Here is an 18,162-nt window from a genome sequence, read left to right as displayed (position 1 = left end):
GCCCCCACCATTGCTGCCTGCAATTGGGAAATTAAACCCCTCCATCCCATCAGGTTATTGACATCTGGCCCAGCAGCCACAGGTGCACAGCCCAGGGTACACGAGCGGAGCCTGTCAGTGCCCATGCCACCCCCACCCCTGCAATGGGGGTATTAAACCCCGTTTCCACTCAATCTACTAGGGCCTAGCCCCATCCTCACTCCTGCCACCAGCCAATGAGTGAACAGGGATGGGGGCATAGAGACCCCTGACAGGGGCTACTTCCCCCTCTCCCTCCAGGCAGACTGGGCTGGGGTCCCTGCAGGCCAGCAAGGGGGTTTAAACCCCTCCCCAATCACGCTCAGGCCTGCCTGGGCCTGGCCACACCCCTTCCCTCTACTTAGTCTCCCTCCAGCTGAGGGTTCACTCTAGCACCCTCTGACTTCTGGCCTGAGCCACTGCAGGTATTTGCTTGTGTTTCTGGAGTCAAAAGTTGATGTCCGTCCATTTACAAATTGGTTCACTCTACGCAGGTTAGACTAACCTGCAAAGATTGAATCAATTCAGGCTCCAGCTTTTTGAATGTCTGTCCCTAGCCTAAGACATGTGATAATGGCTGCAGGAGACAGGATGATGTCATCTGGTGGGGCACAAAGGTGCAACCAAGGTCAGATTTTTTTTTAGGGGTTCTTAATGTAATCTTCTTCCTCTATAGTTAAACCTGAGTTATAGTATTTGATGCTTGTCACCCATATTTTTGTGCAGTTATTGCTTTGTAACACATCCAAGAGCTCTGGAATGCCAGTTGTAATTCCAATCTTTATTTTCTAATCCAACTTCCCAATTATACTTGGCATACCATTTTCATGAATGGACCTTAGAAAACCATGCAGAGCAAACCTGGAAGTGACTTTCTTTCAAATCATTAATTTGAATAGGTTTTTCAATTAATGGGATTACTATAGAAGGGCACATTATCCTGTTGCCAACCTTTCAGCAGTGACATCTTGTAACATCTCATTGTGTTCCTCAATGCCTCATCCATGACATCCTGACCCTTTTTCTGCATGTGGGGTTTGCCATTAGACAAATTCTGCTAACAGATAACATTTATACAAATTGAACTAGTTTTGCAAACCTTACTCCCCCTGCAAAACTTGCTGCTTTTCCTGAGCATGTGCAGAAGATCATTCTCCAGTCACTTATGTTCTGCTCCATTCCTATTCCACTGGGTAAGTGGTACCATCATCAGGGACCTGGGTTTTCTACTCATCATGGAAAAATGCAGTAAAACCCGAACTTTCTCTTTTTAAGGGGAAAAACCCAGATTTTCTCCTTTAAAGGAGAAAAACACAGGAAATGGTGGGTTTCCCATCGCAGGCTGGCATAATTCCTTGGATGGAAGCTCATATTTTGGTCTCTGGAAAAATGTCCTAACTTTCAGGCTAAAGCGGAAGGGCTCTCCTCTATTTTGCTAGTTACCACACCTTCCAAGAGGAAGCAAGTGCCACTAAAGGTGACCTTGGGACTGGGGTCTAGCGTCTTTCTAGATGCTCTCAAGGATGTCAGTCTTCTCCCTAGTTAGTTTCTCTGTTAATACTGCGTTGGATACTGCACAGTGAAGATACCAGTGGTCCTAAATACTGCTATAGATGTAAGATCATTCATGCTTCTATTTAAATATATTCACATGCTCAGGACCTAATCCACATGGGTCTGCTGGCATGGATGCAGGCTACAGCACCAGGCATCTAAAGCTATTGTTAAGGGGATTCTAAAAGAGAGCTCTGCGAACCCCTTCCCAATGCTCAGCCCACCAAGTAGGGGGACCCCTAAAACAGCCCACTGGTACATGTAAAACTCTCTCTCTCCTACCCTCCCCTCCCCTGATTTAGCTATGTAGTCAGGGCTGAAAATATGTACCTCTCTGAAACTGGGATTCTGATGTCCCTGCCTAGCCTTAGGCAACTAGGGCAAGAAGATGAGAATTGTGCCTTTTGCCCAAAGCCAAGTTGTTACAGCACATGCCCAGGACATGGGAGGGCAGGTTTCTGACTTGACTTTACCCTGAAGCTGTTTGAACACACAGCTCTCACTTTACAGGGAGCGGCATAGCCACTATCAATGGGCTTGGACAGGCTAAGGCCCCCACTCTCTGCACCTTCTGTTGAAGCTGGGCTACTATGTGCAAAGCAATGGAAGAGTCATGGAGCCAAAAGAAGAGCATGTAAGATGAAGTCTGACTCTGCAGCCCAGTTAGGTGGATGCTCCCCTTGGAGGAGAATCCTCAATTATGGACCCTGTGTTAAGGACTGTTATGAATTGCATTGAACAGTCACTGGATAATAAACAGGGAAACACAGGAGGCAGGACAGGGGCCAGGACTCTTCCCTCTCAGCAGAGCGTGCCCACCACTGGTTTACAGAGTCTTCTTTCTCCATGACTGCTACACTTCCTGAGGAGGCTGTCTCTCCTGTTGCATTGTCTGGGCATCTAATGTAGGGCTGAAGATTCCTGCTCAGCATCAGTGTCCCCAAGGGTAAGTCAGTGTATTGCAGAGCAATGGCTGTGTCCTTTGGAGGATCCTGTGCCCCAGCTCCCCATCTGTATAATGGCATAATAGTACCTCCCTACTTCACAGAGATGTTCTTTGCTCAGGCACAATGGTGGTGGGTACCATATACATGCCTAAAATAGATATGCACAAGTAGGCATCACTTGGCTGATGCTTGAGCCACAGAGCTGTCTTTGGGAGCACCTCACTAAATGTCCTCCCCATAAAACAACCTCTTACTTCATATTGGCAGCCAGTATAGGGTTACCATACATCCAGGTTTTTCTGGACATGTTCTCTTTTTGAGTCCGTCTATCCCTGTCTGGGTGGGTTTTTCAAATCTGAGCAAATGTCCGGGTTTTAGCTTTGCTCCACTGTGGGGAGCAAGGGGAGGGGAGATTGTAAGCAGGGAGCTGCAGGCAGGTAAGTGTGTCTGCACTCACCCCGGGAGATGCAGGCAAGTCTAAGTTGGGGGGCTGCAATAGGGCTAGGGGGCCTGGGAGGGTTGCCTGCCCCTCCAGCAGGGGAAGGGGGTGGGGGGCCTTTTGAGGGCTGTGGATAGACCGGCAGCACAGGGCCGGTGCCTATGCTTGCAGGGGTGGAGCAAGCATGGGCACCGGCCTGGGGGGAAAGGGGAGCCATAGCCAGGCCTCCTGGTGTGGTGCAGCAGCCCCAGACCAGGGCAGGGGTGTCACAAGCCTCCCCTCCTATTCCCTACAGCCTGCACTGGTGCCGGACTCACTCCAAGCCACCACACTCCAGCCCAGTCAGGACAGGAACAGCTGGTGCCCCTCCAGTAAGACTGGGGGGAGCAGATGACTGCTGGTCGGGAGTGAGGGGCACCAGCAGGGTAAGTGGGGCAGGAGGCTGCTGGTCGGGAGTTAGGGACACCAGCAGGGCTGCAGGGGGGGACAGGGGTCTGTGGGTCAGGAGTGAGGGGCATTAACAGGGCTGAGGGGTAGGCAGGGGGCTGCTGGGCAGGAGTGAGGGGAACCAGCATGGCCCAGGGGGCAGGGTACTGCGGTTTGGGAGTGAGGGGCACTGACAGGGCTGGGGTCTATGAGTCAGGAGTGAGGGACAGCAGCAGGGCTGGGGGGGGGTGGCTTGGGAGTGAGAGGCAACAGAAGAGGCAGGGGCAGGGCACTGCCATATCACTGCCCCCCACCACAGTCATATTCCCCCTGCTCCCTACCCCTACACAACAGGTGTCTTCTTTTTTGGAATTGAAAATATGGTAACCCTAAGCCAGGATCTACCCTCTTAGTAGACATGAGCACTCCCAACCCCCATTGGCTGCAGTGGGATGTGGGGAGTCTACCTGTCTCTGAAAATCAGGTCCTGGATTATTTTCCAAGGTGCCCATTAACTGAGACTGGTGATAACTAACCAGCAAAACTAACAGGCCAGATACCCAGGGAAGTCAGAAAGCAATCGCTAGATTGAAAGCAAATTCACTGGATATAACAAAAGGCTTGGGCTGTTCCCTAATGTCTCCTTCCTCTGTCTCACACTGAGCTGAGTTTTTTCAGACTTGATCAGGTCACACTAAAGCCCCCACCAAAGCAGGTTTACACTAAGGCTATAGGCAGCTGAGAGAAATTCCCAAGCATAGGAGTAACATAAGACCTACAATGCTTCCTTGAGCATACCCTGAAGCAATTCTGCTTTGCACCAGCACACATTCAAGCTAAAGTTTGCAAAATCTCACTGAATCACAGCTCCTTGAAACGTGTATTTGGGTTGCCAGATTGCAGCCTCTTATAACTTACCTGTTGAAGCGATTTGTGAACAGTGCATAGCTTGCAGCTCCAGTACTGCTCCACTGGGCTGAACTAGGCTAAGCGACAGTCCTTCAAGCTTTTTCTTGTTTATTTGTTCTCCAGTCACTTTTTTACATTTCAATTTTGCATGCAGCACTGACATTTAGCACTTCATCCATTGCAACAGAGGACTAGATGTAAATATCCTCAGAACAATCAAGCTGTCTACATTTAAATGCATGAGATAACTTTCTCCGCCCCAAGCCAGCGGACTTTGCACTTGAAATGAAATCAAAGGCCACACTTGCATATTTTAAAACACCTTTGTTCAGGGGACCCTGGCGATTTAAAAAATCGATTGGAAACATTTTCTTTTGAAAAGGCTGAGGTACTCAAACGCATTTCTACATCTCGCTATGTCATCACGGGTCAGGAAATAAAACTAATAAAGCAGCAACGTTCATGGTCCAGTACATCCATTTCACTTACAAATCTTTGCTTATTATGTGGGCATCGTGCACAAGAACAGTGTGGCAGCGTTCCTCCATTTTCTAGAAATTGGCTTGGGCCACAGAGATGTCCCACAGGCAGCACAAGAATTAAAAGTCCTTTTCTTTTAAATGAGAAAGGCAGTAAGTTGTGACTGTATTAACATACAGATGTTAGTCTCCTTTAAAACCCCAAACCAAAAAGGAACAATCTTTTTGGCCTAGGACTTAAGATGGTGTAGACTGATGCCTTCAAAGGAGTTATGCTGCTTTTCTCTGGCTGAGAATATGACCCAACATACCCACTATGCCTGCAAGTATTAAGCAGGAGTTTAGTTCTTTTTCCTGTTCCATCAGCAAGCTGTGCTACTTTAAAAATAAATCAGGAAATGTTAGAGGACAAATAGAGGAATGGATTTCACCTGTCTGATTTTGAGTATTCTGTGGTTTGGTTGCAATAGTTGAAACAAATTTCACTAGAGTCAATAAAATCTGATTTGGCTTTAGTTCAACAGAAACTTCTGCCCCTTGCATCCTGTTAGTTCTTTTCTGCTACAGTAGCCAAACCAGCTTCAATCATCCTTTCTTCCACCCTAAACACTGACAAGAAAATTATCCAACAAATAAAGGTCACAACCGAAGGCGGGGAGTAAGGTAGGGGGGATGTGGGGGAAGACATCAGAAAGAAGCATTGCACTTGACTGTTAAAGACAAAGAGACTCTGTCTAAAGAAATTACTCAGAATAAACTGAAATGGCAATTAGGTTCTGCAATTTGTGTGCGGCATGGTTTCTCATTCAGTCCAAGCACCTCCCTTCTCTTAATGAAAACCTATTCAGGATTTGTATTGCATCTGTGACACTACAGCAAAGGGTCAATTGAAATTTCCATGACATAACTCCTTTGTTTCTCCAGAAAAACATCACTCAGTACAGATTGATCAGGTGTCTCCAGCCTGCAAAGAGTTCTTATGCATCTAGATAGTCCAGCAATTGCAATGGCACTGAATTTGCATATGTGTTTTCTGGGCAGAAATTACATTCTCTGTCACAAAAAAATCAATTAAATAAAAAGACCTTGACTTAAGGCTGCTGATTAATTCATTGTTGTTTTCAGTGGATAAGAAATACACTGGAGGAGTTCAGTCTTTGGTGCAAGAGCATGTATGCGCATCACACAGATATGAAACTAGAAATACGTCCTTGGTTGAGTTTCCACTTCTGATACAAGAATCTGGACTTACATGGCTCCTATGTATGAGGTGGTCCCAAGTCTATTCTATCTAGGGTGCTTGTCAATTCTGTTAACATGTTTTTGTCACAGAACCTTTACAACGCTCCTGGCTTGGCCTTCATTAGGTCTCCATTGTAATGGGGAAGCACACGTTAGCTGGAACTGCTTGCATTGAACCTGAACTTTTCCACATGCTGAGCAATGTAAGATTGCCAACAGTAATGGTATCAGGTAAGGCTAATGTGGTAAAATTAGAACTATATTTGTTCAATGACTGAGACAACAGACATAATTACAGCTCATCTTCAAAGCTCAGAATTATCACTGAAGATCACAAATGTCTCCATGAGTCAGTCTTTGAGCATGACATCGGGATGACTGGAACATACAAAATATATCTTATTGTTTCCTGCTTTCAGCCAGGGGGGAAAGAGAAGAATGACCGCTGATTTCAGGCAGTATTTCTTATTTCCTTTCATATGTGCCTTGATTGGGTTAAGTAAGAGCTGTTTAGAATGACATAAGTCTTAGCATGCATCAGGTTTCACTGGACCAGATGCAAGGCTTGCAGGTTACTAAGTGTTTAAGGAATGGAAGCAAGGAGGCGTTCTGACCCATCATCTTGGAGTGAAAGCGGGTTCTTTTTGCCTATCCTCTTGCTCTTCCTAAGGTCCATGGAAGAAGACCACCTGGTCATTCCCTGGAGAAGATCTGGATGCCAGAAGTAAAAACAGACAAGTCTCCAATGCCACTAAGAAAACAACACATCAGGTAGAGTAAAAGGGAGGCAGTGCTCACTGAAAATGAACTTTTTACAGAGGCAGGGAACTAGGTCTGGTAGTATCTGAAAACACCCTTTGCCCCTAAATTACCAATTTATCTCTGCTTGCCCCTTGCTTTCCTGGAACAAAAAAAGCATTAACTGGCTGCATAGTTTTCAGCCCAGAAATAATAACCCAACCACATTAACAATTCTCAGTAAAGTGAGAAAAATCTCTGTTTATTAGAGCATGTTCCCTCCCTGAAGCACTACTCGCATTAGTGAACGTAATGGGATCTTTCAGCCGCCTCCCTGCACCTGAGAGATAACTGATATGTGATGTGGCAGTTGCTATGGTAACATTGTTATTTTATTATTATTGCTATTATTATTATTAAAAAGCAGTAGGGAAAATTGCAACGCTCACAGACATGAGCCTTTTCCCTGTGAGTTATCGCTACCCTGTGGCAACTCAGCAATTAAAGGGGCCTTTTATTTTATTTTTATATATACATGGTGAATTGGCACAAGGACACACATCGGACCATTTTCCTGTAAATGATTCATCTCTCTGCTGGTTAGGAATATCAGCACAGAGCAGCATCCTACAGGGAAATGTAGCCAAGTGATGTCCTACAGGGTGGAGAGATACAGCTCAGAACATTAGGGGTGAATATGAGAGACTTAGCCCCTTACTGGTACGCCCAGCGCAGAGCAATCTTATGAAAAAGCACGTGAGATGCAGGTCTGGGCAGAGTCTTAGTGGAGAGTTTGGTGGACTAGCACATGGCAAGGAAGGCACAGGAGTAGCACCAAAAGAGCAAGACTGTGACTCCACAGGGGAGAATTGCAGAGTACCTTGCTTGGTAGCTCAGATGATGACATGCCCTTTAGAAATGGTTGGGGCAGGGGGAGAAAGATGTGTCCATCTACCTGTCCATCCTACGGGGACATACAGCATGTCTGAAAACAAAAAACCAGGGCAGGCTAATTTGGACAAAGAGCCCTGGATGCCAAAAATCTACACACAGCCAATTTTCTGCTGCTCATCATGAGAGACATTCTTGGTCACATCTCAGCAGCTTTCACATGCAGAAACAAATAGATACAGATTCTGGGCCAAAACATGCCTCTACTAAAGTAAAATTCCCCATTCATTTCAACAGGGTTAAGGACCAGCGATTCTGTCAGATGGGTGACCATCAGCATGCTTGTCCTGTGGTACCTATCTGAGTAACCTCTCTTGCCGAGGGGAGCCTGGTTCTCTTGGTGGACCAGGATAAAGCGCCTTCAAAATCAGTTCGGCTACCACCATTTACCCCAACAGCAATTTGACATTGCACTTTCAGCAGTCCATATAGCCTATCTTAATTCTGAACCAATAGCATTAAATAGATGCATGGTTTATAAGGTAAGGGACTAATCTCTCTCTGCCTGCCTTGTAGAGTTTGATTGGAAGCAAACAGATTTTGTCTCCTTTTATTGCAATTTATCCTTCTAGTGCATAAATCTGCCTCTAAAATCAGCCTGGTGGTTTCATCCTGCCTCTTCAGCTCAGGGGCAAAGAGAACGCATTGCTTAGACAGGTGTATGCAGCCAACAGGCATGCTTAAATGGGTTCCACCAGCTTCTGAGAACCTCAGAAAGTATGTTGAATCAGTTCTCTCGCTGCATATTAGAAATCCACATATCTCTGCAGTTTCTCAACCTTTTTGATCTAGAGTGATAAGAAATACATTGTAGCTGCATTCTCTGAAGGAACAGATTACACAGCCAGTGACTCTGAAAATGGATCTCGCCACCTTATAGTAAAGGGTGAAGTTTCCAGTCTTGTTTAGTGAGGCACTGATCAATACACAAGACTGATTTTCCAGCTAGATAAACTACTCACAAGAAAACATCTTCTGAAATATCTCAATTTCTTCCCGCATCCACCCACTTCCAATTTGTTCTGTTAGGGCCAAGAGTGTGGTTTAATTATATCAGTTTCTGGAGGCCAATGAATTTAGCTTTCTTGAGAGAAGAATCCGTGAAAAGTGAAGAACTGTAGGGCTTTTGCAAAGGAGGGAATCTATGGTCCATCACTCTGAGTGATGTATTAAAACTGCTGAGCCCAGAGGGCCAACACTGAATGTTTTATTTAGGAACATCGTGATTACTAGATCGGAGTGGGCAAAATGTGGCCCAGGGGCCAGATGCGGCCCTCCAGACCATTCTATCCGGTCCGTGGGACCCTTAAAAAATTTAGAAAATTAACATTTATCTGCCCTGGGCTGCCTGTCATGCGGCCCTCGATGGCTTGCTGAAACTCAGTAAGCGGCACTCTGTCCAAAATAATTGCCCACCCCTGCACGAGGTGGACAGTAGAATTGCTTGTATATAATAAAGGGGAGAGAGCAGGGGTATAAACAGGAGCATAAACTGGCTCAGAGGCTTCTGTTGTTTTCTGGGTAAAGTGAATTAATTGAACAGGGTGTAAAGTGAAAGACAAATTAATCCCTGGAGAGCCTAACTTCCAGAACAGTCAAAATATAATGTGCCTTGAAATCAGAACACTCAACTAAGTTTGATAAGAAGGCACTAACATGGATGCTCACAAAAATTACTGTGCAAATATTAGCACAAGACCACCTTGTTCTCCAAATCCACTGCCTGAAATGTCATTAACTGTAAAAGAAGAAAGTCTCCCTTGATGAACCCAGGCCTAGATCTACTGTGACCTGGAGAAGAGGCATGTTGTCTTGCTGGGGTCTCAAAACACTACTGTGATGGTGCATTAAATTAGCAGATCAGGTCTACTGTCTTCTGTACTGAACCACAGACATGAAAACTCAGAAAAATGTGGCTGTATATCCCAAAGCATTTACTGGACATTCATCCAGTTCTGGTTTGATGGGCCTGGTGGGGCTCATGCTGGACTTGGAGTACCCTCAATGATACAAAGGAGCAGAGAAAAACCTAAGTCAGTTCCAAAACTTCCTAGAGGGGCACTTTATGGAAGTGAAATAGCTTATGAACTAGTACCAGTTGGCTTAGAATATATTTTGTCATTTCTTCTCAGTGGGGCAGAAAAAATAATAAGAGATATTACTTTTGTATATGGATGGTTTAACCTTAATGTTATTTTAACATCATTTTCTTATAACCCTTCTACACATGGTTATTTAAACATTTGTTATAAGGTATATATGGGATGACTCATGCAGCTGAAGAAAAAGACTAATTGGTCAAATTTCCAGGACACTGTGTACTGAGCTCTAAAAAACACAATCTCATATATTAGGTGATGTGACAAGTTTCAGAAGCTATCTAAAATTCTAGGAGGAGGAAGAGTAAAATAAGACCGTTGCCTAGGGACAGTGGCTGCTGTCAGACTTTATGATAATTAAAGAGATCAGATCTGTACTACTCTAGACAGATGAAAGCTACACATATATAAGCTTGCATTCTGGCTTTGGCATGTTCATGTTAGAAAGCTGTCTAATAATTTATTAACCTCTTTAATAAAAGATATCCAGTAAAGCAGAATAAAGGGCATCTGCAGATTTAGCAGCCATGTTCGTAACGTCTTGAAACTTCCCCCACAAAAGAAGCCAAGTTCTCTGTGATGAAACTACAGAGTTCAGGGGGAAAAATGAGAACTGTGAGAAAATCTCCTCTTCTTTTCCTGTGAACTTTCCAGGACCAAAGGCAGAGAGGAACACAGCACAAGGAAAGGCATTCTACCAGTTGACACAGTCTATAAGGAAAGAGGCAGAAGGAAAAGCAGCTCCAGAAGGATCAGCAGCAGGTGGGGAACATAATCATAACTATGGTATCCAACCGCTCTTTTCCACTCATGATTATTAATGATAGAGACTCACTTGGCCTTATTATCACAACATTTATTTCTAGCTGAACTGATGATAATGCTCCTCTTGAGGGGAAAGTAGGAAGCAAGGCACCTCATTTCTTATCCTTTAAGACACTTGATTTACTGAAAGAGTCTAATCCAACTGTACAACGGCAAGAGCCTTTGGAGAGAAATCTTCCAGTTTACTTTCTTGCCCACCCTTCTCAGTGAATTCTCCCCCAGCACAGATACACCAGATGCTGAGCCAAATACTGCTCATCTTGCCCGCACCATTCATCCTGGGGAAATCAATAGGATGATCAGATTTGTGGCAATTTAGAATAGCTGAAGATCTGACTCGCGTATACAGGAATACTCTAATTTTAATCAGGCCATTCACGAAAAGGTATGGGTGATATTTCTAACATATTGCTTACTGACGAGCTGTACAGAGCAACCAGTCAGCAACAGAAAATATGATCTCATTTATATTGTCTTTTTTAAAGCTGCTAAAAATGTGGCCAAAACTGAGATAATAAAAGTTAAGCACTTACTGTGATTTCCTCTTACAGAAAACAAATGTAAAATGATTTCATCAGTGCCAGATACTAGACCTGCCTATAACCAGAGGGCAGTATTTTTTTAATAACTTCCTAAAATGTGCATCTATATAAATATGTAGTGTAACAAAAAAAATCCAGTACAAAAGGTAATAAAATATAATCTATTATCTCAGCTCATTTTGATCAGGAAATAATACCACAAACTTAACATAATACATGGAAGCTTTATGAAAAGCAGGCAGACAGAGGCTTACAGTTTTATCCATTCTCAGGCGTGAGGCTGAGTGATTAATAAGTGACACTGAAAAGTACAGAATGAAAATCATATGGAATTTAGGGGAAGGAAATAGCTTACAAATCAAACTGTCATGCTGCTAGACTGTATAGGAGGAGCTGTGACTCCACAGCAAACCCCTCTCTTCCTTGCCATACAGCAAAGCAAAAGCCAGTTAACAAAACTGATGTTGCTAAAGTGGGTTTCAGAATCACCTCCTGTTTCCCCAGGGCCTACTGCCTTGTCCCTTTTGTTTGCCATCCTGTTTGCACTAGGAGTGGGAGAGGTCAAGAAAAGATAGGGAAGAAACACATGGAAACTATGAAAGGGAGAGAGAAAAAAATATCCAGAGGAGGATCTGAGACAGAGGAGCAGGTTGGGGGGTTTGAGTAATTGGAAAAGGAAGATACCCCCTAGCAGGAATAGATTAAATAAAATTTGGAGACTGCAGCAGTGAGACTACATTTTTAACTGTGTATTATAATAAATAATGGGCCTCCAACATGTATAATGTTCTTGACTTCAAATGTTCCAAATGTTTTCGGCCTCTTTTTCAATAATAGGACCAGATCCTTAGATGAAATTCAAACCTGACCTGCATTGATTGCTTCTGGGCTAAGGGCTGCAGGACCGAGTTCTAAATAGACAGTGATGTCTGTTAATTAGGATAACCAGAATAATTGCACTTAGTATGTCCTACTGTCTCTATGCAAAACTTCCAGTAGAACTCTGTTTTATTCCTCTGTACATGTGCTTCTCAGATTCAGTGTTCCTGATTCTCCTCCGTACACTATTGGTACTGGTTTCCATCACCTAGTATCTCAGCCATGTCTAAACTAGCATTCATGCTGCTACTCACACAAGTGCAGCTCCATGTAGACACATCCCAACACATGTGCACGTGTGGTTTGTGGCACTGCAGACCCACCTCCAGCACAGCAAACTGCACACATTGCACATGTAGGCATGTGATATTCTGCTAATTTGCAGTGCAGCAGGTTTTTTTGGCACTGGGAAATCCTGGTGTCAAAAATCCCATGCCAGAATAAAGCAGGGTGGTGCATGTAGTGGCAACATGCACCACCTGAAACCAGAGCCTGGCTGGCCAGAGCCACACTTCAGCTGCCAACCAGGCTCTGCACACCCAAATCACTGCTGCTGGAGCCCCAAGAGGCCCCCAGGATCCCAGATAAGGCTGCTAGGGCCAACCCAGGTGCTGGGGCCAGCCCTGTGGCCAGCGAGAGCGTGCACCCAGGGACAACTAGCAATTACACAAATATGCAGGGGTGGGGGGCAATGGGCCCAATCTGGGAGGGTGGTGGGCAGTGGGCCAATCAGGGCTGCTGAGGGATGGGGGCAGGGGTCAGCAGGCCAATCCGGGTGGGGGGCAATCCAGGCCATCAAGGGGCAGGCAAGTGGGGTGTTCACACTAACGTGAAGCCTAGAGTGGCTATATATTAGGTAACACAAACTGAGTAACACAGATCAGAGATAATCCTCAAATGGAGTGGTGTAACTTTAATCTGCCTAAAGAGTGCTTAAAACTAGTTTCATGTGTTAATGCGTGGACAGTCTGGGGGTTAAGAGCTCTAGGAGCTTCCTAAAATTAACATGTAACAAGGCCCTGTTAACAGCATGCTATGACCCAGATAACCAGCTGAGATCAAAGCACACCATCCCAACTACAAAAATAAGACCACTCCCATTTTTTCACAGACCACATGAAAATGAATCACAGATACAAATGTCTAATCAGTAACATTATCCATACATAAATTTGCACTACTTGGTGAATCAATGGGAAAAAAAATTAACAATTCTATCATGTTTAACAAAACTGCCAGTAGATTTCACCGCTCCCATGAGTCCTGATTCCTTTTGCCTGTAGACCAATATGGCTACAACCTGTAAGCCAGTAAGAAATCAACCATTCTGGAAAGCAGAACCAATCTAATCTCAGCTGTTATAAAGATCAATGAAACCGATTAATATTCAATTGTGTTTTTTATCAGTTACAGTTTTGACAGACTTCTGTATTCCAAGTAATACTCATCTCCTGAGTTACTGGAAAATAATCATAACAAAATTGTACTTCTAAATGAGCCTGTGTTGTCTGTACTTTCAGATTTTGCTGAAGTGCTTGTGTCCAGCAGATTTTGCTGCATGCTTGGAGAAGTAAATGCACTTGGACTGCTAACAGTATATCTGATACAATATCCCAAACCTCTACAGCAAGGAATTGAACAAATGTTCACAGTAATATAAGCCCAGTTCTAGAAGTGTTGAATCAGGCACTTTTTTCTTCCCTCTTACAACTCTTCTTCCTGACCCTGCTTTTCTGTTTAAACTTAAAGGGAGAATTTTCATTGACCTTTCTAGAGTGGGGTCAGATGTCATCGTATTGAATTCTACATTTAATAATGAAAGCATAAAAAGCACTTCTACAGCATTTAGTAAAAGTTTGGGAACTGCTCAATGAGAGTGAGAAAATAACAGTTACTGGATGTGTCTCAACATTCATTATTAATGCACCGGTAATGACAGGTACTAAACTTAATGCGTCGTAATCAGCACTACTGCGCATTAGTGCAAACAAATGGTCTTTTTGTGACCTTAATATGTAGTAGACTAAATCAACTGCACATTAGTGCATTAGCATGGGTTTTGCCAACCGTACTGATGTGCAGTAGAATTAGTCTACTGTGCTCAAAACGTCTCGTGTACACCCATCCATGATGTAGTATGGTTTGTTAGGATGTAGAGTAAAACCCATCTTACTCAGCTGCAGTCTCACAGGTTTGGGCTGTTTAATGGCTATGAGCAGAACTGGTTTGGAATATTTAGATGAAACTCTTTCTTGACAGAAAATACCAATTCACTGAAATTAAAACTGACCCTAGGAATACCCCTGTTTGGAATACAGTTCAAAAAATGTATAGATGTCATCTGACAGATTATTTCAGCATATATACAATGAACAAGTTCTGTGTATTTTTGTGGTGTAACAACTTACCATTCAGAAATTTAAGCTGACTAACAGCAAAACATTTTTTTTTTTTATGGTTAACATTGGAGGGAGGCACTTTAAAGATTCTGAAACAAAACATTTTGATGGACAAACTGTTGTGTTTTTTTTTACTTGATAGTTGATTAACATTTTTGGAGTTTGAAATTTTTAATGTCCCAGATTCAGATGGGAAATGTTAAAAATATTATTTCAGGGATGGAATTTTAGGGCTATATCTAGAGCTACACCTGTACCCAAAATAACAGACTTCTGCCAGCAAAATCCCCATTAACCCCAGTGGTAAAGAGAGAATTAAGTTTTGATATTTTCACGGTCACATTGGTTAAGTTATTGTGAAATATGATAATCTTGCAAATTAAGGTAGAAAGCAATTTCTGTACTATTTCTTACCTTTAGTCTTTCTGTTACTCCATCAGTGAAACTGACTGTGAACTCAGCAATTTTGGGCACCCTGAGTTTGCCTTTGTTCTTCTGGTCAGGCTGATATTCTGTTCTTGTTTTCACAATCACCTGAAAAAAATGTCAACATTTTAAGTTTCTGCTCAAAGCAAGCCCATTTTTCTTATCTCAAAAATGTAGCTTTTCTATATTCACCTTTATTGAACTGCCTCAGAGGTATTACAACCATTAATTTAACACAGTCTGAGGACACTCTTGGGAACTTGGATGGGTAGATGGATGGATGGGACAGACAGACAGATAGCTAGATAAATAGCTAAGACTATCCATCCAGAACTGTAAGGCTGTCATCTTCACAATTAAAAAACTGCCCACAAAATCACTAATAACAATATCACTGACATAGGCATATTTTGAAAACTGGCAGCTTTTGAGAAAAATACCAGACCAACCTGCCAAAATACCAAAAACCCATGTAGGAAACAAAATGTTGGTATTCTGAGGAATCTGGCCCTTTAAACCATGGAATTTTCTCAGAAATCCCTAAAATAACTATTAGAAGACAATACATTATATTGAAAATGGTCTAAAAACCTCAGGGCTTCATGCTCCCCAAGTTGCTGGAGAGTCAGTTGTTCATAATACAGCACATTGGAAAATGCCTGAGGAACAAGTCATCCATGTCTAAGGAGGCCTCCTGAAAAAGCACCGAAGTCTCCAAGCTCATATTACATGTTATGTGGTACATCATAGAGCCACTTCTGAACACCCTACCTAACACATCTACTTTTTTGCCATATGGGAAAACTCTAATGGAGGTAGTGTGTATTTGTGTAAGTTGTGTGTTCAAAACAAATACAGACCTCAAGTTTGGGCACAAAGAGAACCAAAATGGACAGGATGCCACAGGATTTGGCTCCAATTCTATTTTCCTCCTAGCCCTTTTTAAAGCCTGTGCTATAAATTACAGAGTATTGCCCATTAGCACCTGCTAACCAGTGCTCAGAAAATGCATTCATGTTCTATTTTTAAACCAAGCAAGCACAATACCCAGATCCCTTCTGCTCTGCAGTTTCCAGCTGCATACATTTTCCCTAGCTAATTGCAGAAAGCAATGCAGGAGTAGTGGTACACTGTTCATGTTCTTCCTGCAATGTCTGATTTATTTCCAATTCAATCTCTTTGACTTCTTTCAAATTCATTTATCTTGTTTAATGGAGACCTTGAATATAGATAAATTCCTTAAATATATGTAAGATGGTTTTCCCATATGCTCTGACACTAGACCCAACGATGGGCTCTGTGACTATGAAATAAAATATTAAGAGCCTTATTTGTATCTAGATATAATTTATATTTTCTCCTGCTGTCTGTCTTTGACTGTTTTTTCTGACATTATTGCCTCCTCTCTGAGTTCAGCCAAGGTCCTGTCTATAGCAAAGAACAAGCTGTTCTGGCCACAACCAGGGATCTAGTTTAAGAGTGATAATCAACCTAGCCAGGTGCACTGTATGTAGTGGCCCATGGAATAGTCCATTACAATTCTGTATTATTGTCCTTGGTGGGGAAAAATCCTTGGTCCTCAATTATTAAGAAAACTACCTGCAACTGCTTGCTGATCACGCTAGCAGCCAGCCTTCTGTGTGGGCAGGCCCATATTAATCATTCCACCTGTCCTTGTTTGATCAAGTAATTTGCAAGGGCATAAAGCACTGCCATAGAAGAGCCGAAGAGAGCCTTGTAAAGTATGTCTCAGTGCATCTGCTCTCCAGTTTCTTAATCGGAAATCTGCTGGAATGACTCAACAGAAAAAAAAGAGAGACCATCAGCAAAGTCTTCTTCTCAAGGGATATTGTTGATAGCAAGGAAATAAAATGAGTGAACATAAGCAGGAAAAGAAATTGAAAACTCTCCAATGTGGGGGGCAAATCCATCAGACGATGATGCCTGCAGTAGTGCAGGGCATAGAAAAGGACCCCATTTTTTGCTAGGTTCTGTACAAGTACCAAATGCAAAAAGATGATCATTGTCCCACAGAACTTCAATAAATGAGTGTGGATCTTCATAATGGTATCCTGGCCCCTCTGACTCCAAGCTGCCACCCATGCAAGGGATTCTGGGACTGTGGTCAACCCCATGTTTACCAAAGGCCCGCTACTCCCCTCTGACATTTCAAGCGTTTCAGAAAAGGCTAGTTTAGTAGTATACCAAGATAGGAATGAACTCCATCATCCCACCACAGAGCAGACCTCTTTCCAAGTCAAATACTGACTACTCCGGCTGTTAGAGCACCCAGCGATAGTGATACCTTTGGAGCAGGTTAAACCAGAGTTTTTTAAAATATGGTAAAGTCTTGTCACAAAAGTCTGGGGGTTTCCTGTTTTTAGTTTTCCAGGGGAAAAACATTTTTCCCCCATTTTGACGCTGAAAAATAGCTCCTGATGACTGAATCTCTGAGGGTGTCTATCCAAACAGCTGTTGGACTATGCAGTAATAAAAAACTGCCATACAGTCTGTACAATCAGTACAGTCATCACGGTTCATTTATTATTAGAAGCCCTCAGAGCAGTTCCATCATAAAACCAGGATCCCGGTGTTTGAATCTCAAACAAAGTACTGCAGATCTCTCCAAGAAAGGTACCCTGGGAATGTTACAGGCATTTGTTATAAAGCTGAGCAAACATAGTGAATTTTTTCATTCTCTTCTCTCCCTTGTTTCACAGCTCTGTTGACTTCAACAGAGTTACTCCTGATTGACACAGGGATAAGGAACCCAAAAAATCGGACTATGATATAGTTAATTTCTATGTAAAATGAAGCAAAAAATATTCCAAGTTTCTTATTTGCTACCCTGTGTGAAACTTAGAGAGGAAATGGTCCTTTTGGAAGGATACAACTTCCAAGGCACACAGTGAGTGCCCTGGTGTTTATAGTTATGGGTTACCAGTATTTCAGGCTTTGAAACAATAGTCTTTTGGGCTTTTGTAATAAGTGCAATTAATTAATCACAATAACATTGATATAAACAAATACTATGTTCAATACTTGCTATAATAGTGAACTGGCCTCCCAGGTGACTCACTGAGCTACACTACCTCTGTCTCGTGGTCCCTTTAGTATGCAACTCATCTCCTCCTGTCATTCTGTCCTGAGACTCCACAAGGTCACACCTCCTGGACTAGTTGATACAGCTTTTAGCTGTCAGCTCTTTGGGGGCAGAGGAACTGTGTTTATTCATTTTGTAAACCAACATGCACGTTCATGACTGAATATAAATAGTAATACTGTCCTA

At 43.0% G+C, this 18,162-nt stretch overlaps 1 protein-coding gene across 1 annotated transcript in view; it reads right to left on the bottom strand.

The window, feature by feature from the left end:
• The window catches only part of NSG2 (neuronal vesicle trafficking associated 2), a 50,670-nt gene that overhangs the window by 18,837 nt on the left and 13,671 nt on the right, over positions 1-18,162 (bottom strand). Inside the window, exon 3 of the mRNA XM_006270849.4 lies at positions 14,862-14,981. Within this exon, the coding sequence (XP_006270911.2) occupies positions 14,862-14,981 (120 nt within the window). The remainder of the gene's footprint in view (positions 1-14,861; positions 14,982-18,162) is intronic.

This window comes from Alligator mississippiensis, chromosome 9 (genome assembly GCF_030867095.1).
Source record: "Alligator mississippiensis isolate rAllMis1 chromosome 9, rAllMis1, whole genome shotgun sequence".
Lineage (NCBI taxonomy): Eukaryota > Metazoa > Chordata > Crocodylia > Alligatoridae > Alligator > Alligator mississippiensis.
This window is presented reverse-complemented; position numbering and strand designations above follow the sequence as displayed.